This window comes from Melanotaenia boesemani, chromosome 24 (genome assembly GCF_017639745.1).
Source record: "Melanotaenia boesemani isolate fMelBoe1 chromosome 24, fMelBoe1.pri, whole genome shotgun sequence".
Lineage (NCBI taxonomy): Eukaryota > Metazoa > Chordata > Actinopteri > Atheriniformes > Melanotaeniidae > Melanotaenia > Melanotaenia boesemani.
In genome coordinates, this window is record NC_055705.1 from 5,922,651 (window position 1) to 5,949,262 (window position 26,612).

A 26,612-nucleotide genomic window follows, 5' to 3' on the forward strand; every position below is an offset into this window, starting at 1 on the left:
TAATCCTTTTTGTTAAGACACTATTGTTTGCTGGATAGCATTTGAATTCCACAAAGACATTTTACAGTGGAGCAAATCTTCCAGTTGGGTACTTGGACAAGACCCTTAATGCTACTGCCTGACCTCATTACTCTCAGATGTAAGTCTCTTTGGAGAAAAGCGTCTGCTAAATGACTGTAGAATAGAATAGAGTAGAATAGAATAGAACAGCTCCTGCAGGGTTAATCCGGATCAGTATAAGTGATCTAGAACAACTATTACAGGCTGTAGGGGTTTTCTTGCTCATTAATCCATCTACATCCAGAACCAAGCTGTTCTGGATCAGTATGATTGGTTCCCCTGATGATCTCAGCGACCTTAAATCAAACATTTAACTAATTATTCTGTTTATGGAGGAATGTGAACATGGATGAGAGAGCTCCACACAAACAGAGGAAGAGAGGGAGGCTTCCTTCCAGATGACTTCACAGGAAAAACATGAGCGAGTCACATTCAGTTACGCTCTCTCGCTCTCTCTCTAAACACAAACAGCCCCTCCTGCCCCGTCACCATGGTAACCTCCCCCCCTTTCCACTGGGTGGGGTAAAGAGACACTGTGCTTGAGGCTGTAGAGCAGAGAGCGAGTTAACCCTTTCAGCTGCTCTGTTTACTTCCATGTTTACTGCCACTGATCGTTGGGATGGATGTTTACTCTGTTCAGCTCTAACTGTAAACAGGAAACAGCTGGAGTTGTTTACTTTTAGAGTTTCCTGTTGGTCAGCAGTAAAGGTTCAGTCTGTCTGAATGTCAGCAGTGAAGGAGTTAAAGGTGTGGACATTTCCAGTCAGGAAGTTTGCTGGAAAGTTTTCCTCGGAACAACCAATCAGAGCGCAGACAGGCAGCAGGCAGGCGAGTCTCCGCCGTTTTCTGCTGCAGGGAGAGTCTGAGAACTTTTTACAGTTTTTCCTTTGACGGTGTCGACATGGTGACCACTGAGACCCACCAGAGCCAGGACCTGATGGTCCCCCTCCAAAACCAGGACCAACAGGAGCAGCAGGCGCAGCAGGAGCAACAGGAGCTGCTGGAGGAGGACCAGGCCTCGCCCTCCTCACCTTTAGCAGCATTCGACTTGGAGAAAATGAGTCAGGGTCCCGTCAACGCCATCACGGTCCTCACACTGCTGGACAAGCTGGTCAACATGCTGGATGCCGTGCAGGAGAACCAGTATAAGATGGAGGTGAGACAATACTTGGTTTCTATGGTTACGCCTGGAGACCAGGTGTGAGTACTGTCCTGACACATTTTCATGTCCAGTCACACTAGAGTGCAGTTAAAATCGGTCAGATTTAACCCGGATCTGTTTTCCTGCTGAGGTTTTAACATGCTGTTCCCGCAGAGGACTGGGTCACATGACCGGATTCCTGTCATGTTTGAATCCAGTTCCTGCTGCCATTAGACCTCTTCACACTCTGCTACCAGCCCAGATGCTACATGCCGCAGCTTTCCTTTCATCAGAGTCTCAGTCTTTATTGCTCGGCTCTGGTTGGAAGTTTCCGGAGAAACAAACAAGGCCCCTGGCTGCGTTTCAGACCTCTGCTTCCTGATGGTGCAGTAATGACGGGATGAGGCAGCTGGGTGGTGATTGGCTGTGACTGGGTGTGTTTCAGGGGCACCAGGTGGAGATGGAGGGCGTGGTCCGAGGGATCCAGGCCGATATGACCAGACTGTCCAAGAGTCACAGCCACACCTCGAACACAGTCAGCAAACTGCTGGACAAGAGCCGCAAGCTGTCTGTCACCATGAAGGAGGTCAGTGAATGCATCACAGCCATCATACCTGTCAGTGAACGCATCACACCAGTTATTTGTCAGACCCATGATGTGCCCATGATGGTGTTTGTGCAGGTCCGTGACAGGATGGAGCGTCAGGGCGCCCAGGTGAAGAAGCTGGAGGTAAACCACGCCCACCTGATCAGCAGGAACAACTTCAGAGTGCTCATCTTCCAGGTGAGGGACACACAGCTCAGGTAGGCTCAGAGTGGGATGCTGGGAAATCTGGTCCTCCCCTCAGACCCACGGTCAGCTGGAACTTCTAGCTTTCTGTCTGTTGCCTTATTTGGTTGTAGGGAGGGCTGGTTGTCATGGAGATAGAGTCTGTGATGATGAAGTCAGTTTATATTTCTGGAGTGTCCTGAAGGAGGTCAGTGAATGCATCACAGTGTAATCTGAGCAGCACCGTCTCTGTCTTCTCCCACCAGCACTCAACTTTCCCAGAATTCCTCTGTCCACGTGTCAGCCAGTCTGTGCTGTTATCGGTTTCTGTGTCCACGTGGGTCAGCACATGAAGGTTTAGCTTCATCATCCTCACAGAGCCCGTCCTGCTGGCAGTCATCGGTCTGTAGGCCAGATCGAACCATCGTTCTATTAATACTGTCAGCTCTTATTAGACAACCACAGTAAAGATAACTTTAGAGAATTTTTCCATGAAAATGTTCTGAAAAAATTCTGATTCTCCATTCCACTTTGGAGTCTATTAGTTATGACTAGTATCCATGGCAACAGAAGACTTGTTTCCCAGCAGGACCAGCTTAAGCTCTTCAAAACCTAATTAATACATGAAATAACACACCAAATCCCAAACTAAGTGAAGAGGAAACTAAGTACTATCAAAAACTCAAAAAGAATGCAGGGAATGAGGTTCTTCACATCACACCTCATTCCCTGCAATCTGTCCAGACATCCCGGATTCTGTAAACCGCTTTAAGACTGGACCAGCGGACCGCCATGAGCAAGTCAGCAGAAAGCTAAAGGGAGGTGGAAATGCAATGCTTTTCAACTTGGACATGTCTGGATAAAGGAAAAGATCTGCATATCTGTGAGGTTTTATCAGGAATCAAGATCCAGAAGTTTTGGTTCTGTTCTGGGGACGGATCTGGAACCTAGAGCTGACTGTTCAGAGACGAATGCTGCACAAGCTGCTGGGCATGATGGATGATTCTTCCCGTCCTCTACACAATGAGGAAACAAACGGTCTGCTGGAATACAGAACGGTTCAGGTTCCTGCAGCAGATGTCAGCCTCTGGACCAACATGAACAACAAGTAAACGAAACTACCACAACAACATTTTCTCTTAATAAAGTATTTTTTATTTCATAAATAAACTTGTGGATTAAAGTTCATATTTTAATTCAGGTTCTGGTCTCCCTGGTTCAGACTTTGGTCTCTGGTTCAAATTTTGGCCTCTTTGGTTCAGGTTCTGGCTCCTTTTATTCGGGTTTCAATCTCTAGTTTAGGTTCTGGTTTCTTTGGTTGAGGTTTTGGTGTGACTGGTTCAGGTTCGGGTTTCTTTGGTTGAGGTTTTGGTGTGACTGGTTCAGGTTCGGGTTTCTTTGGTTGAGGTTTTGGTGTGACTGGTTCAGGTTCGGGTTTCTTTGGTTGAGGTTTTGGTGTGACTGGTTCAGGTTCGGGTTTCTTTGGTTGAGGTTTTGGTGTGACTGGTTCAGGTTCGGGTTTCTTTGGTTGAGGTTTTGGTGTGACTGGTTCAGGTTCGGGTTCTGAGTATGGGGGAGAAATCTGTTGATGAGATTTTTTCTAATCAGATCGTGTCAGTTATGTGATCAAACATAACCAGATTATGCTGTGGACACGACCCCAACGATCAGATTATTGGTGTGCATGTAAACAGGCTGAAGGTTGTAGTAGTTTAGTACTTGTTTGTTTTTATAAAAAACAGAGATTCAGTCATGTTGTTCTGAAGGACGATGGCGGAGGTGGTCTCAGAATTCCAGTTCAGATGTTCCTGCCCTACATACGTTATAGATTCTACTTTGCTCCACATGGCGGATCTTCAGCATTTAACTGAGGTCATTTTAACTTCATGGATGAACAAACTAGCAGGTGGTCATCAGTTAAAGATCAGGTTCCAGCCTGACTTAAAGTTAAGCCCTTTTCACACATCTTTTCCAGGTGCGCGTTGTTGTTCGAGATATAACCTCAGTTGTGAGACAGGATTGAGTTTGAAAGGTAGTCACAGGGCTTTCATGGAACTGATTTTTTTCTGCCTCAGGAGGAGAACGAGATCCCTGCCACGGTTTTTGTGAAGGACCCTCCTCCTTTTCCTCGAGATGAGATTTTGGAGGAAAGTGGGGAATCTGCTCCAGGAATCAATGAAGGCAACCAAGAAGATGGCCTCCATACCATCGACCTGTCGTCTGATGAAGATGTAGGCCTGGAGGCAGACCTGGAGGAAGAGGACGTGTGGCCTCATGATCTGGAGAACATGGAAAAATCCAGAGCTGAGAAACTGAAACGATCCAGTCTGAAGAAGGTAAGAAGCATGAAATGGTCAGGTCCTCGTGCTGTCAGACCGGTCCAACTGTGTTCCTCTCTGCAGGTGGACAGTCTGAAGAAGGCGTTCTCCAGGCAGAACATTGAGAAGAAGATGACCAAGATCGGAACCAAGATTGTTTCTGCAGAACAGCGAGAGAAGATCAAACAGAAAACTTCTAGCCTGAAGGTTTCACCGCTGACGTTCAGTATTAGGAAGGTACGGACCTCTGACCTGGAGATCATCCAGGAGTTCTTGTCAGGTTCCTTTAATGTTCAGGAAAGGGTCTCCAAACGTGCCCTAATGTTCCAAAAAGGTTCTCCAAACATGCCCTAATGCAGTGATTGGTAACCAGCGGCCCTAGGGCCAAAACTGGCCAACACCAATAATATCTGGCCTGCCAGATTACATTAAAAAAATAAACCAGACAGCAAGAGTTCAATGTGCAGAAATGTGATGCTGTTTACAGCACTGGGTTAAAATAACAGCGTGTCCCCTTTGAGAATGGTCAAGCTGGAGGGAGAGATAGACCTACAGCACAGAAGTCAGAGCAGAAGGTAGGTAGGTAGGTAGAGAGATAGACAGACAGACAGACAGACAGACAGACAGACAGGTAGGTAGGTAGGTAGGTAGGTAGATAGATAGATAGATAGATAGATAGATAGATAGATAGATAGATAGATAGATAGATAGATAGATAGATAGATAGATAGATAGGTGGGTGGGTAGGTAGGTAGGCAGAGAGCTAGATAGGTAGGTAGGTAGACAGACAGACAGACAGGTAGGTAGGTAGGTAGGTAGGTAGGTAGGTAGAGAGCTAGATAGGTAGGTAGGTAGGTAGGTAGGTAGGTAGGGGGAGTCAGAGCAGAGAAAGTTGCTGTTTATCTGTGAATGTTTTGCTACCAGCTTTAGGAATAAACACCACACAGCTCTGCTAGTTCCAGCAGAGTCCCGTGTCTGCTTTTATTTCAGGCACTTGCATTGATAACACTGTTGTCCAGCTTATATTGTTGGTTATATGCAGGAGCCTTTAGTCCCACTTCAGACACAATCTGACATCATCTGAATGAACATGGAACCTTTTCAATACTACAGGGTTTAAATGGTAAATAGTCTGTATTGATATAGCGCTTTTTACTGTATCTGGAATGATACCCAAAGCGCCTTACATTATACATCACATTCACCCATTCACACACACATTCACACACGGATGGCGGAAGCTGCCATGCAAGTCGCTAACCATAACCCATCAGGAGCAATTGGGGTTCGGTGTCTTGCTCAGGGACACCTTGACATGAGCTAGACAGGCAGAGGATCGAACCAGCAACCCTCAGGCTACAAGACGACCAATCTATCCACGCCACCCGTTATTATATGTTTATTATAACAACATCTATTACCGTTGCCATGGTTTTCACTGGTGGATTTCTAAAAAGCCTTTTGATAAGTGGTCGTTTTATGTAGTATGGTGTTTTAAAATGACAAGGGTTCAAAAATACATTGTGACACATTTTTTCTAACTACAGCATATCACGATAAAATAAATCTATTTATGGATGAACACCTCTGAGCTGCTGAAAAGGCCCAGCAGAGACTTCATTTCCTGAGGGTCTTAAGGAAGAACAACATTTCACAGACTGCTGCTATCCTATCGGTGCTCCACTGAGAGCATCTTAATGTATTGTGTCTGTGTACAGCAGCTCAGATGAAAGCGCTCCAGAAGGTCATCAAAACGGCTCAAAAGATCATCGGCTGCCCTCCAAACACTACAAGAACTACACAGTTCCCGTAGCCTTAAAAGCAACTTTCATTAAAGACAATTCACATACACACACACATATATACATATAGCCCACCACTCAGTTGCCGACCCCTGCCCCAATGTTTCCCCAAGTTTACTGAAACCTGTGTTTCTATTTCTCTTTGAGTTCTTCTTATGTTCCACAAAAGTTCTCCTGAAGTTCCAAGGTTCTCCTTTGTTTGTGTTCTCAGCCTCGCAGCAGTTCGGACTCTCAGCCTCCAGACTCTGCTCAGACCACCGAGGCCGACACCCAGCTTTCCCTGCCTGGTTCCAGCGAGCAGGAGGTCCCCTTCACTGAAGTCCATGCCCAGCTGGCCCCAGCTGAGCAGGAGGAGGTGGTGAAGGAGGAGGTGAAGAAGGAGGTGGAGGAGGAGTTGCAAGAGGAGATGAAAGAGAAGGTGGAGGAGGGTTCTGTTGTGGTAGAAGGTGATGTGTCAGTGGTCTCAGAAGGGGTCAGTGAGGAGTATGCTCTGTCCTCCACCCTCCCTCAGCAGGAGAACGTAGAGGAGAGAGGAGCAGAGCAGGAGCAACACTAAATACTCACCAACATTCAGGAAGCAAATCAAATCTGAGCAGCCAGTCAGAGCCCAGAACTCCTCATGTTGGCTCCACCAACATGAGGAAGGCGAAGAACAAGTAGAAAAATCTTCCATGTTCAGTTCTCCAAAACGTTTCCTTTCTTAGGCTCTCCAAACATTTCCCAACTTTCTCCCAATATTCCCCAATGCTCTCCAAGCATTCTCCCTACGTTCTCCAACGTTCTTCAAGTGTTCTCTAAATGTTCTTTCAACATTCTCTGTACATTCTCCAAATGTTGGGGGAAACGTTCCACCATGTTAATGGCAAATTTCTAGGTTCAAGCTAGTTTTCTAAATTCTTCAACTGAACAGATAAAATGTAAAGAGACAGGGTTCCTTTGGTTCTGTTTTTTCATTACTCCTGACTGACATACAATCAGTCGATAAGGCTCATCAAGAACCCACAGAAACCTGAAGACATTTACACCAAAGCAGTCTAGCGATGGTCCAAACCTCCACCTGTCAGTCAGAGCTCAGGGACCGCCGAGCCAAAGGTTGTGCTACACAGTCCCCATCACATTCCCCGAAGGTTGAACTGCAAGGTTCTCCAAGCTCACAGAGAAGGGCTGTCAGAGTTCTCAGGACGTCCTGGTGAAGTTTACTAATGTTTTACTTCAGTTCATGTGAGGTTTTCACGTTCTTAGGGGACCGGTTTCTCCACAGGGTTCTCATGGGGTTCCTCCAGTGTCCTTGTGTAATATGACTCAGATGAGCGTTATCTGAAGGTTCCCTCGGTGTTCCAGCTTATGTTAATCTGAGCTTCTTCTGGAGAACCCTGTCTTCACTCAGCTGGCTCCATGAGTCCAGATTACTGTTGGTAAGCACAACCTGATCCGGCACGACTTCCTCTGTTACTGAAGGACAAGATCTACAAGTCTGGTGACCAGGAGGACACTGAAGTGACATGTTCCTCTGGTTCTCCCACTGATCTTCCTCACATTTCCACTGTTACGTAACAGTTCCAGATATACCAAGTTCTTCCAAATTTGTTCCAAAAATATTTTTTAGAGCAAGATCCAGGTCAGGTTCTTTATATCTGTTCCACTAGTTCTGCTGAGGTCAACTAAACTTTTTTTTTATTTTAGTTCCTAAAAGATTTCCCTAATATTCCTGTTTTTGATCTCAACGTTCCACAAACTCCAGCATTCCCAGAGTTTAGCAAACCTTCGGCATTCCTCCAACAAGTGGCCTTGATGTTGTCTCCACGTTCCTCCGCCCTTTCTGTAACGTTCCAGATGTTCTCCTGAGGCTTGTCTGGTTTTTGATTTAGTTGAATTTGATTGTGTTCCTGATGTTCTGATACATGTTTGCAACCAGCTGATTATTTTAAATGATCAGCATCTGTGTTCCTTATTGATTCTGCTGATCAATAACGGCTGATGTTTCTGTTCATGTTGCTGTATTAATAACCATGCAGGTGATGATTGAACAAACCCCATCAGCCTAATTGATCCACTGTTTAAAACAATTGTTTTTTCTTCTAACACAAAGTGTTTGTGCTGCCAAAGAATATTTCCTGTGTTGATCACCTGAACGCCACATATAATCAATAAAGTCTGTAACACCACATGAGTCTGGCTCGCTGCAGTCCTGTCACATTCAGGCCACAGGAGCCAAGCCTGTCGGGATGAAATCAGGAACGACTGGAAGAATGTTCCATGATGGTTTTACAGGAAGTGGAAAAAAAAATCTCCAGAGGAGCCTCTGCCAGGTGTTCTGCTCATATGTAGGTGTGGTGGGTGGGGCTTAATGAAAAGCAGGTTCTGACACGCGAAATACAACTAAAACCACAGCCAACACCAACTACAGCGACGCTGTAACTGACTGCATTATTGGTAACTATCCTGCAGACTGAGCACGTGCAAACTTTAGTGTGGCCACCTGCCAATCAGGGCTGATGATCGTTCCACTTGTGGGGCTACCTGCTGTGACCAGAAGAAACATAAACCAGATGCATATGTCACTAAGACTTGCTAATCACATAGGAATCGATGATATGATCCCTATAAGTGATCAGTGATTTTTATTGGTCTGTTTAGTCTAAGATGGAGCTGATACAGAAAAATTAGATTCAAATTGTCCAACACATCAAAATTTATTGTTCTTCTGTTTAAATAAAACCACAAGGTAGTTAGTCACAGGCTGGCCCATTCAATTCCTCCTCTTCCTCCTATCAGCTCCTCTTTATCAGCTTGTTGACCGACACAAAGGCCTGCTGCAGGCCCAGTCCCTGCAGAGCGCTACAGGCCTGGACCTCCCACAGTCGGTCCGTGTAGCTCTGGAGGTCCAGCTGGGTGGACACCTGAGGAGGAAGAGGACAGAAGAATGTCAACCCCAGTTCCAAAAGAGGTGGGACAACAATCAGAGACAAACTGGCTCTAAAACTGGAACAATTCAGAAAAAAGTTCCTCAGACTTTAAAGATGCCACCATCTGTAGCAGGGGTATCCAGTGCCGGTCCTTGAGGGCCACAGTTCTGCAGGTTTTAGGTGTTTCCCTGCTCCAACACACCTGACTGACATTACCGGGTTCATGGATCCAACAAGAGGCTGTTGGATCCATATGACTTGAATCGGGTGTTGGAGCAGCAGAACTACTAAAACCTGCAGGACAGTGGCCCTCGAGGACTGGAGTTTGATGTCATTGATCTATTTAGAGAATCATGAAGAATCTCTGTACACTTGGGATATGGCTGAAGGTCAAACTGTCTCCTACCTCTCGTATTGTCTTGGACTGGGGCAGATCCTTCTTGTTGGCCAGAACCATCAGAGGAACTCCTCGCAGCCTCTCGTCACTCAGAACCTTCTTCAGGAGTTTTTGGGCCTCTGGCATCCGGTCAGTGTCACTGCTGTCCACCACGAAGACCAGCGCCTTGCAGTCGTCCAGGTAGTATCTGCGGAAACATCACAATCATCCCTTTGTTTGGTTTTTGACAGGTTGTGTTTGTTTACTTACGTCCAGTTGGGTCTCATGCTCTTCTGTCCCCCAATGTCCCATACAGTCAGAGAATTCTTCTTGTCCAGGTCCAGAGTCCCCACATTAAAGCCGATAGTCGGGGACGTCTCCATCACCTGAAAGTTCACTCTTTTTCACCTGGACACCTCAGGTACAACATACAGGTGGTGATGTTACATCTGACACTGTCACACAAAGGGGGCCTATCCAAATGAAGCCTGTGTTGAGGCCTGTTTCTGAATGTCACATGACCAGAGACAAATGAGTTCTCTGAAACCACACGCCGCCTTGCTGAGGGATTTGAGTCACTAATGAGGGAGTGGCAAGTACAAGAAGTGGTCTGAGGTGATGCCAAGGATCATTACGTCCAGGGTATTAACAGCACTGCCTCAACAGCAGACACCAAACAAGCAGTTTGACATGGTCTCTCAAAGTATACAGGCTACATATAAAGATAAAAAACTTTCTAACTTTGATTTACGTGATTTATATACTAGGACTGATATATTGATACTTTATTGATGTACATTCAGCACAGACTCGTTTAATATGACTTTAGAGCGGTGTGGTGGTTAGCACCGCAGCCTCGCAGCAAGAAGGTCGCTGGTTCGAGTCTCGACTGGGGGGAAGGTTCATTGGTTGCTCTAAATTCTCCCTAGTGAGTGTGTGTGAATGGTTGTCTGTCTCCTTCTGTGTTGGCCCTAGGATGGACTGGTGACCTGTCTCTCACCTGTTAAATGCTGGGATAGGCTCCTGCTTACCCGCAATGGACTAAGCGGTACAGAGAATGAATGAATATGGGGACATTGTGTTTACAGATCTACTGGTCATATCACAGCTGTACATCATGTAAGCAGCAGGTGGCAGAACTCCCTGATGAGGCTTTGTGTAATTTATCTTTTAAGATGCAAATAGCCAGAAAGTCTTGACACATTCATGGGCCTTCATCACACCATCACCACATACAGGTCCACCCAGCAGCAGACTCACCTGTCCTGTCAGGAGTCGGGCCAACAGAGTGGACTTCCCTGCAGAGTCCAGACCCAGGAGGATCACCTGAACACAGGTAGACAGGTCCAGGTTAGTCAACAACAAACATGTGGAAGTGAACTAATTTTGTTCATAGTAAGAAGACACAGAAGAAGAAAAATCCACTGGAACCCCATCAGAACCAGGTTCACCTGAAAACACCTGAAACAGGCAGATGCCTCACCTGAGGATGGGCAGAGGAGCGGCCCTGACCCATCTCTTCTATTCCTGCTTCTTGTAAACTTCACTCCTTTATGCACTCAGCCTGATTGAGGCTCAGCTAATGACTTTCAGATGTGTTCAGGGCGTTCATGCCAACAGCCAATCAGAGCACAGTGTGGAAGCAGAGCTCTGTCTTACAGGTCTATCTACATTCCTGCTCCACTTTTACACAAGCATCCATCTGATTTCACACAAACACACAAACACAGGCTGGTTTTATGAACCAGCAGCTGTGCAGTTATCAGTTATCATTTATTTAACTTTTCTTCCTCTGACAGCAGGTCTGGCTGGAAGCTGAGTATGTTAAGGGAAACTGTGTACAATCTCCCACAGCGAAAAACCCACTCTACTGCATCTCCCATAGAGAAAAACCCACTCTACTGCTTCTCCTGAACAGAAAAACCCACTCTACTGCTTCTCCTGAACAGAAAAACCCACTCTACTGCATCTCCTACAGAGAAAACCCACTTTACTGCATCTCTCATAGAGAAAAACCCACTTTACTGCTTCTCCTATAGAGAAAACCCCACTCTACTGCTTCTCCCATAGAGAAAAACCCACTCTACTGCATCTCCCATAGAGAAAAACCTACTCTACTGCATCTCCCATAAAGAAAAACCCACTCTACTGCATCTCCTATAGAGAAAACCCACTTTACTGCATCTCCCATAGAGAAAAACCCACTCTACTGCATCTCCCATAAAGAAAAACCCACTCTACTGCATCTCCCATAAAGAAAAACCCACTCTACTGCTTCTCCTGAACAGAAAAACCCACTCTACTGCATCTCCCATAGAGAAAAACCCACTCTACTGCATCTCCCATAAAGAAAAACCCACTCTACTGCTTCTCCCATAGAGAAAAAACCACTCTACTGCTTCTCATGAACAGAAAAACCCACTCTACTGCATCTCATGAACAGAAAAACCCACTCTACTGATTCTCCCATAGAGAAAAAACCACTCTACTGCTTCTCATGAACAGAAAAACCCACTCTACTGCATCTCATGAACAGAAAAACCCACTCTACTGATTCTCCCATAGAGAAAAAACCACTCTACTGCTTCTCATGAACAGAAAAACCCACTTTACTGCATCTCCTGTACCTCCCAAAGAACCAGCTGTTCCATACAGTGCACCTTCCAGAGATCCAGCAGCTCCAGTCTATGCCCCTGCCAGAAACTCCGTACCTGTCTGTGTGACTTCCTGATCGCCTTCCAAAGATCCAACCCCGGTCTTCGTGCCTCCTGTGAATCCAGCTCCTGTCAGCACATCCTCCTGAGCTCCAGCTCCCGGCTGTGCTGTTCTCTGGCCGTCTGCCAGTGTCTCAGTCTGCTCGGGCTTCTCGTCACCCTCCAGAAATTCTGTTCCAGTCTGTGCAGCCTCTCGGTCATCTTTCAGAGCCCATTCTCATGTCTGCTTGTCTTCCAGAGCTGTCGCTCCAGTCTGTGAACCTTCTTGTGATCCAGTCAGCATGTCCTCCAGAGGTTCCACTGCTGTCCGAGCAGCATTCTGGCTGTCCACCAGAAACCCGGTCTGTTCAGCCTTCAGAGGTCTGATCTGCATGTCCCTGGGTCCAGCTCCTGTATGCACCGCCCTCTGGCCATCCGCTGGAGATCCTGTCTGCTCAGCCTCCAGAGGTCCATCCTGCACGTCAGCCCGATTCCCAGCCTGCATGTTGTTGTAGAAGAAATTACCAAGAGTCTGGGATGAGTAAAAGTATATAAGGTTTATTACAGGAGAAGTATAAAAATCCAGGCAATACTTGCAAGTTCCAGAGCTGTCTTGCTGACCCCAGAAGCCAACAAGGGGACTCTAACTTGCTACATTTTAGGAATCAGTTTTACTCAACCTGATCCAAGCTGAAGGCCAGTCTCACTGATAAAAAGGAGAAGAGAGACTGTGAGGCGCTGTTCCCTTATTGTCTCGCCCAAACAGGCTAAATTTTCTAAACAACTGTTTGTATCTAGCAGCTGCCCCGTCAGTCTCAACCTTTCCTCATATCACGAGTCTGGAGGAAAAGTGGTCAGCCTGACCTCACACAAGAACCCAACAGGAGAACAATAACTTCAATGTTCTATATAAGGAAAATACACATTATGAAATGTAATTAAGGGTAATAAATGAATAAATGTATCGTATGAATAAAAGAATGATTACTCTTGTGATTGTTATATGAGTAAATATGATCGATTACCATATGCATTAAAATTACTTTCACAACGTCCACTGGGGATCCAGTTCCAGTTCGTGCAGTCCTCTGGCCGTCCGCTGGAGTTCCAGCCAGTCCGTCCTCCAAATGACTGGTCCCAGTCAGCTTGTCCTTCAGAGGTCTGGTCCTGGTCTGCTTGTCCTCCGGGGTCGTCCTCCAGAGATACGGCCCAAGACTGGTCGTCCTCCAGAGACCCAGGCCAAGTTTGCTCGTCCTCCGGGTCATCCTCCCGAGACCCGGCCCAAATCTGCTCGGTGTCCCAGCCATCCATCTGCGTTCTGTCTGCTGTCTTTGCGTCCTCCTACATCTTGTTGGTCGTCATGGCCTTCTGGCTGTCCTCCTGGGCCGTCTGGAATCTGGCCCCTGGAGGGGCGTGGTGGGGGAGGGGTACTGTCACAGCCCTGTCCTGCTGTTCCTCCATCATCGCTCCTCCACACCTGTCCCTGATCTTCTCACTCCAGTCAAGCCTGATTAGTCACACCTGTCTCCCATCAACTCACCAGTCCTTATATTCCCCAGTTCCACCTTCGTTACCTGTTGCACCTTATCCTACGCACCTTATGGACTCACTCCCTCTACACTCCTGGCTCCCTGGTTCCCGTACCTCCAGCCAACTCCTACGTGTCTGTCTCAGTAAGGTCATTCCTGTGTGTTTTTCGTGTTTAATAAAGAAATGTTAACTTGCCCTTTTCTCCGAGGAGTCCATGCGTAACACATGCTGAGTTCCAGGCTGCCGTGAGGTTGAAAATAAAAAGATATCTTGGACAATCCTCTTTCTTAGTTATCAAATTAAAGTTGTGTGCAGTTAAACCGTCAATATAATAACATTAAGTTAGAATTTGTTGGTAAGAGATTTAGATAATGCACTTTTAAAGTTTATAAAAGTAAGCTGTGTGTCTGCAGGTGGTTTTATTATATTTTCCATGTGTCCAGCTGGATTTGTTTCTGAAAACTGTATTTATTTATTTATGTCCTGTATGCTGTACATGTAAAGAATCATAATCCAGGCCTCAGCACATAGTTTGATATTCTGTATTGGGTAAGACACCTCACCATCATTGCCTCTAGTGTTGGCATCGCTGGTATATGAATGTGGATATGAGTGTTTGGTGGTGGTCAGAGAAGCCGTAAGCACGGATTGGCTGCCATGTTTCCGTCAGTCCAGCCCAGGGCAGCTGTGGCTACACAAGTAGCTTACATCACCAGGTATGAGTGAGGAGTAAATGAATAATGGATTCAATGTAAAGCCCTTTGAGTGCCTTGAAAAGGGCTATATAAATCTAATCGATTATTATTATCAACAAAGCCTGTTAAGATATTATTAAAAATGTTATTAATATAAAATATAATGAAAGGGTGATGAATACTGGTTGGAGGAGCCCCTGCAAAATGTTGCTGAGGGCCCCAGAGACTCCAGAATCCTCTCTGCAGATAATTACAGGTAAGCTATGATATCAGAGGAGAGACGGTGTGACTTATGTGTGTGTGTGTATGTATAGATTGATCAGACTATGATCAGAAAGATAGATGATGTATCTGGTGTTCCTGATAAACAGAATGAGCTCATAATGCTGCTGCTGTTTTATGTAAAGCACTTTGAATTGTCCTGTACATGAAATGTGCTATACAAATAAACTGCCTTGCCTTGCCTTGATAAACTAAGCTGAGCATTTCCTCGGCTAAGCAGTAAAACTCAGCGCAGCCGTCTGTTTAATGGAAGCTTCTTTTTACTTTATCTGCACAAAGAAGGAAAATAATCTAGATACACCAAATATTATTTAATCTTCCACCACAACCTGCTTAGTGGTGCAGGGTTAACCTTGGTGGAACTAAATATCTTGTGGTTACAGTGGTGGTCTTGGGTCTGGAGAACTCAGGTCCAAGTCCCCAATGTGCCAACAGAGGTGAACCACTGAAAGGCCCTTAATCTCTCCAAATTTCTCCCCAGGCAACAAAACATGGCCGCCCCAATGTCCTCTAGTACATCCTGGTAAGGATTAAAAGCAGAACTGGATTTCTCAGTTGGGATGAATTAAGTAAAAATGATTATTATCATGTTAAAAGTCTAAGTAACCTTCTTTTTTAAACACTGTCATTATTAGCATTTTACATATTTCAAACATGTACAATTCATCAAGTGCAGTCCAGAGTGAGTACATGTTTAAGCACATATATATATATACGCGTGTGTTTAATTGTTCCAAGTCTGTACCGAGGCACAGGCTTTCTGTAGACAGAACAAAACAAGAGGGGGGAATAAAAAAAACAGCAACAGCTGAAGAAACCCAAACCAGATGCTCTCAGACACACTCAGCTGTGTTCATATCTTGCTTTAGGAAGGAGAGGAAGAAGGTTTACATTCATTAGTTCTCAAGTTTCCTCCTTTTACAAGCGAATGAATGGTCCCCACACCCTCTCAAACAAGTCTTGCCTTCCTTTCCACATGTTATTTGCTCCAGAGGAAAAGCTGCTAACATCTGTCTAACCCAGAATGTAACACTGGCTGTAGTTGTCTTTTTCCAAAAAATAGTGCAGTAGATTTTTTTTGCAAGCAAAAGACACATGTCAATCATAATTCGGTCACTTTGCATGTACTTATATCCTGCTGGGTAGGAACCCAAGATGAAAAGACCAGGTCCATTACAACGTCTTTTAGAACAATCTTTTCTATTGTTTTCTAGTTTCCTCCCATAAAGCCTTAACCTTACTGCACTGCCACATGCAATGGAATATTGTCCCTTTTTCTGTCATACTATGTGCAATAATCTGGAATCTTACTATCGTAAGTTTTAACCTTGAGTTAATTGTCTGAGTGTGACTTTTGCTCTGACATTCCCCAGTTGCATTGAACCTAAATAAAATCCAGATTTTATTCTATTCAGTCAGTAGACTCAGCCAGCAGTTTCCTCCCATGATGTATCTCTCTCCTCAGCAGCAGCAGCAGTGGTCTGGACTTTTTCCCAGAATTCCACTTCATTTTATCACAACTCAATTGTTGATGGATTTTTGTTGTGGTTCCTAATTCTCGATAAAATTACTCAAAGTCAATGGAAACTGCTCAAATCAGCTGATCTGGAACCAGGAAATCATACTAAGTTAACCCAGAGTTTCTGTCTAGACTCGGACTAAGTTAATCCAGAGTTTCTGACTAGACCCGGACTAAATTAATCCGGAGTTTCTGACTAGACCCGGACTAAGTTAATCCGGAGTTTCTGTCTAGACTCAGCTGACCCTGCTTTCAGGAACAGGCCTCTGGTTCACTAACAGAAAGGTAATCAGGAGGTGTTGTTCTGGAGTGGTTCTGATATTTTTAATTAGTTCTGGTTCTGCAGTGAGACCGAGAATCCGTATTAAGAATCTTTAATACCGGTGACATGACTGAAGGAGCAGGAGGAGGAGGAGCGGAATCTCTGAGGAGGAGTCTGTCTCCGGGTATAAAGTTGACTGCTCCCGCCTCCTTCCTCCTTCTTCTTCTTCTCCTCCGGCGGCTTCTTCGTCCTCCTGTTCGGCTCTTCTTCAACATGGGCTTCGGTGACCTGAAAGCAGCCTCCGGCCTCAAAGTTCTGAATGACTTCCTGTCAGGCCGCAGCTACATCGAAGGGTGCGTGCGCGAGAACCCAGTAAAGCCCAGTAGAAACTGTGGTAGAGTTAGTCGCACTGCCGGCGCAGCCGCCATCTTGGCTTGGCGTAGGGCTAATGTTGCTAAAAGTTAGCCGACAATATATGTGTAAAAACGGAATGTGATAGCATAAAGTGGCCTTGTGTAATGTTCCGGAAGTGGCAGGTGGATGGTTCTGGCTCGGTTTTGGGTCCAATTAAAGTAATTTGTTAAAGTTTTACGTGACACGGCTTCTAGCTTATTAGCACCATGTGAGTTATGCTAGCTGCATCAGGCATATCTGCACACTGCAGTTAGCAGCTAATGCAACGGCTAACGCTCCCCCACACGAAGCTCCTCCAGCTTTCTGCAGGTTTTTCTGGGCACTAAAGCCATGTATTGGTTAGTGATTTGTGTGTAATGTCTATGCATACAGGTGATTAACACCTGCTGCTTGACATCCAAAAGTGTCCAGTTAGTAACCATAGTAACAATCTGTGCAGGTTCGTTCCGTCCCAGGCTGACGTAGCGGTCTTTGATGCCCTCTCGTCCCCGCCCCCAGCCGACTTGTGCCACGCCCTCCGCTGGTACAACCACATAAAGTCCTACCAGGCCCAGAAGAACAGGTGAGTCTGACGTCATCCATGTGTTCGTCCTGTCAGCCATGTGACCACCAGCTGTGGCCCCGCCTCCTTTCATCAGTCTTCCAGGTGTGAAGAAGCCTCTTGGTCAGTACGGCCCTGCAGGCGTAGCCGACACCACGTCCAGCTCCACCCCCACGGCGCCCTCCAAGGATGAAGATGATGACGACATTGACCTGTTCGGCTCTGACGAGGAGGTGAGGTGGCTATGATGTCACAGTCCAGTTTTGAGGATTCAGGTGTTGAACTGACTGATTTTTGTCTGACAGGAGGACACAGAGGCAGCCAGACTGAAGGAGCAGCGCCTGGCGGAGTACGCCGCCAAGAAGGCTAAGAGTAGGTCCTGACTTATGGATCAGTGAGACGATCACTGATCAGCTCATTGATCAGACTCGTGATGATCATCCTTCACCATCTTTCGGCTGACTGCCTGATGGAAACTTTTCTGTTACCTGATGAGTCTTCTGACCAATCAGAATACAGCTCAGTGTGGTTTCCGTGGTAACTGACCCCTTCCCTCCTCTTAGAGCCGGCTCTAATCGCCAAGTCGTCCATCTTGCTGGACGTGAAGCCGTGGGACGATGAGACAGACATGGCCAAGCTGGAGGAGTGCGTGCGCAGCATCCAGATGGACGGGCTCATCTGGGGACAGTGTAAGTGATCGGCGATATTATTGATCAGCTCATTGAGCAGTGAGGTTGATGATGATATAAATCACCATCTTTCGACTGAAGACTGATGGACACTTCACAGTCTGAAACCTGCACAGTCTGTAATGGTTTGATCAGAGTGATCAGCTGATCAGTAACTGGTCCTATCTGTCTGGTCCTGCAGCCAAACTGGTCCCAGTGGGTTACGGCATCAAGAAACTTCAGATCAACTGTGTGGTCGAAGATGACAAGGTGACCTAACTGCCTGCAGCTTTCCTTCTTGTGTGGTGGTGGTTTTGACTGTGTTGTGTTTTCAGGTGGGGACGGACATCCTGGAGGAGCAGATCACCGCCTTTGAAGACTACGTCCAGTCAATGGACGTCGCCGCTTTCAACAAGATCTGAGTTAATAAAGAGCACTTCATTCATACCACACTGGTCTGCTTCTTTGTGTTGACATGTCTGTCTGGTTTTAAAAAGTTAAAAATCCCACAGTATGGCCCGGTTTAAGTTAAACAGTCTTTGGTTTAATGCTGTAGATTTAGTTAACAAACCAGAGTTAATTAAAACTATTCCGGGAACGGCGGTCCTTCTCTTGTCCCTCCCCTCCTCCCCGGCGGTGGCAGGCAGCGTGTCCTCCTGGCTGCATTTCCCCGCTCCTCCTGGCGGTGGCAGCATCTCCTCCTGGCTGCATCAGCTTCAGTACATGCCACAGAAGAAGAGTCGGACCGGAAACTAAACACAGCTTCACAGCAGAAAGGAGCATCAGGCGGAACCAGACTAATCACCGAACGGAGTAAATGACTAAAAGCTGCAGGCAGGTAAAGAAATTGATCCATTTTAAACTAGTCATTTCCGGTGAATGAAGCTAATCAGCTCCGCAGCTTTCGCTAGGCTAACTGGTTAATAGCTTGTTAGCCACATGCTAACGACAAGCAACAGCCATAATGGCGAAGCCACGTCACCAGAGCTGTCGCCATGGTTACCGTAAGACGTTAGCGTTAAACCCGAGTTAGAACGGGATTGTGCTGAAATGTTGGCAATGAAATTTATTTTTGATAAGGTCTATCCAGTACAAACGCAGCCAGGAACGGCAGCCAATCAGCACGCAGGGTGAGCAGGGCTGTGATTGGTGCGATAGTCGGCGGATGAACCGTTCGCCGGGCGACCAACCAGGTGACCCGCTCAGGTACGATGGCGCGTTCGGCGAGAACACCGCTTCTAAACACGGAGGAAACAAACCAGGCTGGATTTGGGATAAACTCATAAAAAAAAAAACTGTCTGAAAATTCTTAAGTAGGTAGCTTCGTATTGAAATGCTAAAACTACTACTTTTTAAGAAACCTCCACTGGACACAAGTCACTTCAAGTGTGAACTAAGTGCAAAATCATGAATTAACTTTATATATAAAAGTAACTTTGCTCTGGAATATTAATGTTTCCTTTGAGGAATATCTCTTCCCACCAACGAATGCTTTCCCATCCATTTTGTAACTCAGGTGGTAGAGCAAGTTGTCCAGGGACTGCAAAGGTTGGCAGTGAGTGTAAGTGTTGGGTGGTGGTCGGAGAGGCCATGTTTCAGCCAGTGTGCCCCTGATCGGCTGTGGCTGTGTATAGATCTAATTCATCATTATTAAAGCAGCAAACTCCTCCCCTGTCCTCATCACTTCTTCTTGGTCATTGCCCGCCTGACTCAAAAACAATGGACCCAGTTATTTATTTATCTGGTAAACATTTGTAAACAACAAGCAGCATTTTAGTGGATATTTATAAGGAGACTTTACTTTGACTTATGTGTCTAAGCTGTAAGCCATAATCAAAAGTATAACAAATACTTGAAATATCTCACTTTGCATGTAATTAGTCTATATATTAGTTTACCTTTATAAGTTGAATTAATGGAATGAATTAAGTTTTGTCTAAGTTTTGTCTGTACCTACTGTTAGCGACGCGTACATATCATGGCCGCCACGCATTCCTAGCATTCGTTTGACTAGTACACTTCTCGCGTTGATGCAAAGTAACGCATCGTGTTCGCGAGCTGCAATATTGACTTAAACGCTAGAAGCGCTAGTGTGAACAAGAGCATGAACACGACCGGTCCAAGGTAAATGCCGGATAGTGTTGAAGACCGTCTCAGACTTTGTAACTACACGCATGTTTTTTTTCTATCCTTTAAACAGTGAAAAACACTCGTGCCTTTACACCTGGCAACAAATCAGAAGCATTTGGGGGTTGATGACCTGGAAACACAGTGTGACGGGTAGATTGAGCCGTTCTCTCCAGGTGTCCAGGTGCTGGTTACTGCCCCTAGTGGTGACCTCCAGTATGTAACGTTTTTGCCGCGTCATGCTCTTGTCGTATTTACACAAACATAGCAGAACGCTGACATGTACGCTAGTGTTCACAGCAAGTATATCCCAGTCCTAACAATGCAGAGCTCTGTCACGTGCTCTTTCTGAGGGAGCTGAATGGTCAGGGGGCGGGGCTTAAACCTTAATTCATTCTGGCCTCATAACTGAAGCAGGTGAGGTTTCCAGCAGTTAGATGGTCATCACTGACTGGTTTCCACCCACAGAAGTTACTGGTATAGCTGTGCTGATGGTGGCTGTTTTCTCTTCAGGCTCATGGACTCTGAAGCTTACACCTGGTCGTCACTGGCTACAGAATGGAAAGCCCTGACTGGACAGACCCTCCTCTGACTGCATCGCCTCCTCGTGAGTCACCAGCATATTTTATGCAACAGGACATCAGCTGATCTGGGATCGGTTCCAGGCTGCAGACAAGATGACCCACTGTACTGACAGGAAGTGATGTCATCATGTGGCAGGTGCTGGTCTTGACCTTAGAAATAAGCTGACTAATGGAAGACACAGCTGGTTTTCGTGACAGGTAACCAGGAGAGTCCAGGTGAGTTTTGTGGTCTGACTCAGCAGTAAAGTCCTCCCACCTCGTGTGCTCTGCACATGCTCAGAGCGCAAGTTTGGTGACATCACTTCCTGTGAGCTTGGTCCCTTGGTTGGCTATCTTGTCTGCAGCAGTGTCTTTCTGTCCTTTCACCGTTCGTGTCCTGGAAGATCCAAAACCAGGATCAGCTGGAAGTGCTGGTCACAGCATGATGATGATGATAATGATGATGATGATGAAGGCGTGCTCACTGATCGGTGCATTATGCTGGAAGCTGCTTTTTTAAAGGAGGAAACATAATGAGGCATTGAGGTGGTTCACACAGAAGAAGAAGATGTTAATGAACATCAGTCTTCATCACTGACCAGAGGGGGTACATAAGGGGGGTGAATATGATGGTGGTAAATGTGATGGCGTTCATGTTAAAGCAGTAACTCAAACATGTTCCCTTTTATCTCAATGATATAAAGTTTTTCTACTCAGACAGTAGTAGGATGTTGTAACACACCTGACATGTTTGGTCATCACCTGCAGCCTTCCTCAGAAACGTCCGCTGACGTGTTGCTGACATGATACTGACGTGTTGCTGACGTGTTACTAACGTGTTGCTGACGTGTTACTGATGGCCACGCCCCCTGCTGAGTAGGGAATCCCAGGTGTGTGAGGGCGTGTTTGCCTCCTCGTCTCGGTTTATGGAGTTGCTAGCCCGCTTCCTGATCTTGATTGCCTCCTTTAAACGTTTTAAACTGTTTCCCTCTGATCCGTCAGTCCTTGCGCCGTCCCAGTCCATGATGTGGTTGTTCTTCCTGCAGCGATCCGATATTGCTGATTTTTAATTCTACTGTCTGTCCGTTTGATTTGTCCGGTTTATTAATATTGTGTAATTTCACTAATTTCACTGCGACAGTTGCTTCTGGCCTGGATGATGCGTTGAAATTCTTCATATTTTCTCAAGATTAATGGTCCTCTCCTCCATGATGAAGATGCTGCTCTGTAGGGGTTCTCCATGTCTGTGATTGGTCAGATGCTGCAAACTCCGCCCATTTTATGTGAGCGCACGCTGATCAGGATGGAAACCCGTGTTTGATTTACTGAGATGATAAACAGCTTCATCCTAGATCTTATCCAAATTCCAGATCCTGACTGTCTGGATTAGTCAACACAGGTAACAGAGGTATCCTGGGTATGTTAATCACGCCTCGTCGTACAGGTGTGATACAGGTGGTGTGGTTCCTGATACTCTTCCTCACACATTGTGTGGTGTGTTTTTCCTGTGATGTTTGATGGCATCATTAACTGAAGTGGATTTGTGTGGGCACAGGTTTTCTCAAGTGTGTGCGTTTGTGTGTTTTAGATCTCCTGTCAGGATGTCCCGCACTTCTAATGAAGGTAAAAACACAAACACTGACATCATCCGTCCTTAGACTCCACCCACTGACTGTTTCCCGTTTATGACAGATGACCAGAGGAAGGCGGAGCCTCCCACCAGGTGAGTCTACATGTATTCTAAGGGCTGGGATATACCTGCTGTTGGCAGCGTGTACGTATCCTGGCTGCCACGCGTTCCTAGCATTTGTTTGGCGCGTAGGCCGTTCGCACTGACGTGAGGTAACATGCCGTGTTCGAGAGTTGCAATATTGACACTAGATGTGCTCATGCAAGAAGAGCATGAATACGACAGGTCCGAGGTAAACACAATGGTGGATTGTTTTGAAGTCCATCTCTCGGACTTTGTCCACAACTACCAGCATCTGTATGATTTTTCCTCCCGGTTGCACGGTGATAAACACTCGTACCTGAACAGCTGGCAACAAATTGGAAGCATTTTGTGTTTTAATGCCCCAGAAACACAGCGTGACGGGTAGATTGACCTTTTCGCTATTTCAGAGTCCAGGTGCTGTGTACTCCCCCTAGTGGTGACCTCCAGTATTGAGCCTTTTTGCCGCGCCATGCTTCCATAGTTTGTATGAAGTGTTTACACCAACGCAGCGGGACGTTGACGCGCACGCTAGCGTTCACAGCTAGTATGTTCCAACCCTAACGAGTGCCGTGTGTAAAACCTCATTACCATGAAAAGGTTTCCTCAGCTGCTGTCAATCATCAGGATAACTCATCAGCTGGTATGTTCTCTGACAGCATGTGGGAGGAGTCTCAGCCCGGTCCGTCCAGGTGTGAGCCCGGCAGGCAGGGTTACTGTGGATACTGCAGAGTCCTCTACAGTAATCTGGACCAGGTAGACACACCTCAGTCTGATTGTGTGACATCACTGCACTGTCACAGCTAACTCACTGATGATGTCGTTGCATCTCAGCACCTGTCCAGTCTCAGACACCTGGACTCAGTCCGGACGTCCTCCAGAGGCTCCAGCACCACCTCCTCAGCCTGCAGCCGTACCAGACTGACCCTGATGGAGCGCTTCCTGCAGGACGTCCTGCAGCACCACCCGCACCGCTACAGTGACTCCAGGTGGGTAAAACAAACACACCTGAACCAAAACAGTGATCTCAGTCAGACTGTCCAGGTTGTAAAAAGGAAAAAACCTAAATGTTTCTGTCTGGTTGAGCAGGTATAAACGTGGTATATATTATAGACAAAGAGGAGCTTCCTTTTCAAGTTGATGAATAATTATCATATAAAAGAGGAAAAATTAATCCAGAAAAGGGAAAAGTTCCAGAAGCAGCACAGCACTGTTTACTTTTATTCAGTTCAGTGAAGATAGACCTTTAATTTAGTCTTTTTTCAAATCATACTGAACATTTAAGCTTTAAATTACCATGGTAACAGACACTGCTGCTTGTCACTGGTTAATCTGTGAGCTAGTGGGTCACGTTAACTAGAAAGAGGTGGCGAATCGACTTCTTTGATCGGATGACATCGCATCACTTCCTCTGGACACGTCTGTACTAAATTTGCAACATGAGGCAAGTGCTGAACCACAAAAGCACACGGGGCTCATTATGATGAGCTTCACCAGCATCCATGAAGTCCCTGTTACATACAGCTGTTTATTTGTTTACATGTTTGTGTCTCTGTCAGGCCGTCCCACGCCGACCTGCCGTCAGTGTCCGCCCCCCCGCTGCCGAGGGCGGAGCTTGATGAGCTATGTTTCTCTGACGACAGTCGGTCTTTAGGCACCCGGGAACTTCTGCCCAGCTCAGGTGATGTCTCCTGTCAGCCGGCAGATCAGGAAGATCTGTCTTCACCAATCAGAGCGCAGGAAGGAGGGTCCGCTCCTCCTGGGAGTACATGCGTATCACAGCCTAGAGCCACACTCCCTCATCATCAGGCTCCTCCCTCAGTCCACACAAAGGCCCACAGGAAGACCAACAGGAGGAAATCCAGTGACTCCTTGTCCAAGTCCAGCAGGGGTCCAGGTTCTGAACCAGACCAGGATCTTAGTCTCAGAAAAAGACAAAGGTCCACCTTGGATCTGAGGCCTTGGCTCAGTTGGCAGAGGGAGAGGAGAGAGGCTCACAGGGAGGAAGCGTTTTCCTCAGACCACACCGACCCAATGGACCAAACTATTGAGGAGGTCAGTAGTCCCACACGATGGACCGGTTAGTCCAGGGAGTCAGTAGTCCAATAAGCTGTCATGTGATCCTCAGGTGATCCAGATCTATTGCCATGGCACCAGTTTCACTCCCCACCACCAGGAGGAAGTAGACAGTCTCCACTTCAGCCTTCCTGTCTCCATAGAAACGCAGAGTGAGGACTGGGACTCACCTGTGCAGGTACCTGTTGACGGGTACACCCGATGGGGTGGAGCTGGTGTTCTCCTAGTTTCTAATTCTGGATGTTTCTCTGCAGGTGGTCTTCCAGCAGGGCACTGACACACCGGTCCAGGTGACTCAGACAGCGGGGCGGGACCTCAGCCGTCTCGTTGATCTTCAGGTGCACCTGGAGGACCAGACGTACTCCCACCAGCTTGACTCTGCCCTTCACAGCAAGAGCAGAAGAGGCGGGGCCAGGCAGGATGAAGGGTTCTTGACTCTCCCCATAGAAGAAGTCTTGCCTGTCCCAGAACACATCCCAGACTCCTTCAGGGGGAAGACCTGGGCCCAGATCGAGCAGGAGGATGAGAAGAGGGTGGAGAGACTGGTCCGACAGTTCAGACGAGGAAGATTTCTTTGCTACTTCGACACAGAGTCTCTGGCCAGGTGATACACCTGTTTGTGTTTGTATGTCATGTGGTTTCTAACATGGGGGGAACTCATGTTCTCCTACGACATCACAGGTATGGTAGGAGGAGCCAAAACAAGACAGAGGCGGAGCCAGACTCAGCCGTCCTGCCTCTGGTGGACCATGATGGCGGTGACTCTCTTTGTGTGAGGAAAAGGAGTAGGAGGAGGTGGAGCTTCAGGTTGGCATCCAGGTGTCAGGTAAATCAGACAAACACATTTCTTCTTCTCTGCTGGAAAACCATCTCACCGGTTCCCATCCTTTCAGGTGGTCAAAGTCAGCCACAGCACCCAGACCGTCCAGCTGCTCGTTCCGTCTGTCCATCATCTTTGTCCAGAGGCCCCGCCCACCGCTGTTCCCGAGGCCAACCAGGGTATAGCAGAGCAGACTCCTGAGATGCAGACAAGGCGCTGCCTTCCTCCATCATACTCCAACATTTTCACACCTGTTCAGCCACGCACCTCTCTGGTCTACCTGCTTTGCTCCCCCTCAGGCTCCGCCCCCTCCACCCCAGAAAATTCCACCCCCAAGCGCAGCAGGAAGAGGCGGCGTCCTCTGGAGCTGCAGGGGTTAAAGCTGAAATACAGACGACTTCCTGTACGCTTCTACGAGCCCGGAACCAACCGCATCTTGAAGAACCCCCCGAGAGGTCTACGTTGGCACAGAGGCTCTGCCCCCTCAGGCCCCTCGCCGCCCTGCGTCCGCCAGCTGTTCCGAAGCCTGAGTCCAGACCTGAACACCGACAAACCAGCGGGGGAGGGACCCAAAGGAGACAGCTTTCTCCGGAGCACGCTCAGGAGTGACTCAGCTCAAGCCAACGTGGTCCAGAGGCCAAAAAGGACGTCTCAGGCCCCGCCCCCAATGCTGGACGGCAGGTCAGAGCAGGTGAGGAGGAGCAGGAGAGAGAGGAGACGGCCTCCACCCTCCAAGAGGAGAACCAGAAGTCTGGCCCAGCCCCCTCCGCCTAGGAGGGAGGGGCTACGACAGGCAGCAAGCAGAACTCTTCCTAGTTTCTCATGCCCCACCCCGATCTCCACCCGCCGGGGAAGGGGACGGAGAGGTCGGGGCTACGAGAGAGCCAGGTAGCACTACATCTGATCAGGTGATTAGATGACTGATCAGGTGATGGACTCTGGACTTCATAAAGGACTCTTCGGGAGCCTGCTGTGGCCAAGACTAATTATTCATGAATGAACATCTATGGATCAGAAGCTGTAACCAAATTTAAATGTTTAAATTCTAAATATTTAAAAAAAAAACATTTTAAATTAAAATAAAGTTACATTTTAATTATTTTTTCATAATTTCAAAAATATTTTCATTTAGTTTCATCATGAAATTGATCAATGAGCCACAAACATGAAACAGAAGGTTGTTCCTTTAAACGGAGAAACGAAGTTTACTGTTTATTTTCATTCATGACGCCGTTCACCGGACCACCACTCTGGCAGCTATGTTTCCATGGAAACACGCCTGGGACCTTTGTCCAGGTGTGACGTTTGATACTTTTCTATCTGGGTGTTTATTTCAGCG

General features: G+C 46.9%; 4 protein-coding genes across 6 annotated transcripts; 3 read left to right on the top strand and 1 right to left on the bottom strand.

Moving 5' to 3' along the window:
* Positions 1-21: 21 nt before the first annotated feature.
* cavin2b (caveolae associated protein 2b) lies at positions 22-8,255 on the top strand. Its single transcript, XM_041978827.1, has 6 exons — positions 22-1,216; positions 1,647-1,787; positions 1,884-1,985; positions 4,046-4,306; positions 4,373-4,525; positions 6,302-8,255. The coding sequence occupies exons 1-6, from the start codon at positions 962-964 to the stop codon at positions 6,644-6,646; spliced, it is 1,257 nt and encodes a 418-aa protein (XP_041834761.1). The 5' UTR covers positions 22-961; the 3' UTR covers positions 6,647-8,255.
* Positions 8,256-8,767: 512 nt separating this feature from the next.
* On the bottom strand, positions 8,768-10,970 carry arl11 (ADP-ribosylation factor-like 11). Of its 2 annotated transcripts, XM_041978880.1 has the most exons (5): positions 10,856-10,970; positions 10,633-10,698; positions 9,643-9,758; positions 9,403-9,580; positions 8,768-8,990 (listed from the first exon to the last, which is right to left on the bottom strand). In XM_041978880.1, exons 1-5 carry the CDS (start codon positions 10,886-10,888, stop codon positions 8,862-8,864), a joined length of 522 nt encoding a protein of 173 aa, XP_041834814.1. In that variant the 5' UTR covers positions 10,889-10,970; the 3' UTR covers positions 8,768-8,861. The 2 variants fall into 2 exon arrangements, with proteins under 2 accessions (XP_041834814.1, XP_041834815.1); XM_041978881.1 differs by lacking the exon at positions 10,856-10,970 and having other exon boundaries at positions 9,643-9,780; positions 10,633-10,675.
* Positions 10,971-16,464: 5,494 nt separating this feature from the next.
* eef1b2 (eukaryotic translation elongation factor 1 beta 2) lies at positions 16,465-18,423 on the top strand. The gene is made up of 7 exons (XM_041978861.1): positions 16,465-16,706; positions 17,207-17,329; positions 17,406-17,541; positions 17,614-17,680; positions 17,872-17,997; positions 18,179-18,246; positions 18,312-18,423. The coding sequence occupies exons 1-7, from the start codon at positions 16,480-16,482 to the stop codon at positions 18,396-18,398; spliced, it is 834 nt and encodes a 277-aa protein (XP_041834795.1). The 5' UTR covers positions 16,465-16,479; the 3' UTR covers positions 18,399-18,423.
* Positions 18,424-18,676: 253 nt separating this feature from the next.
* zdbf2 (zinc finger, DBF-type containing 2) lies at positions 18,677-26,612 on the top strand. 2 transcript variants are annotated; one of them, XM_041978760.1, is made up of 11 exons: positions 18,677-18,814; positions 20,617-20,710; positions 22,255-22,289; positions 22,359-22,389; positions 23,037-23,133; positions 23,212-23,366; positions 23,937-24,432; positions 24,506-24,631; positions 24,708-25,057; positions 25,135-25,279; positions 25,347-26,611. In XM_041978760.1, exons 3-11 carry the CDS (start codon positions 22,268-22,270, stop codon positions 26,163-26,165), a joined length of 2,241 nt encoding a protein of 746 aa, XP_041834694.1. In that variant the 5' UTR covers positions 18,677-18,814; positions 20,617-20,710; positions 22,255-22,267; the 3' UTR covers positions 26,166-26,611. The 2 variants fall into 2 exon arrangements, with proteins under 2 accessions (XP_041834694.1, XP_041834695.1); XM_041978761.1 differs by lacking the exons at positions 18,677-18,814; positions 20,617-20,710 and adding an exon at positions 20,730-20,903 and having other exon boundaries at positions 25,347-26,612.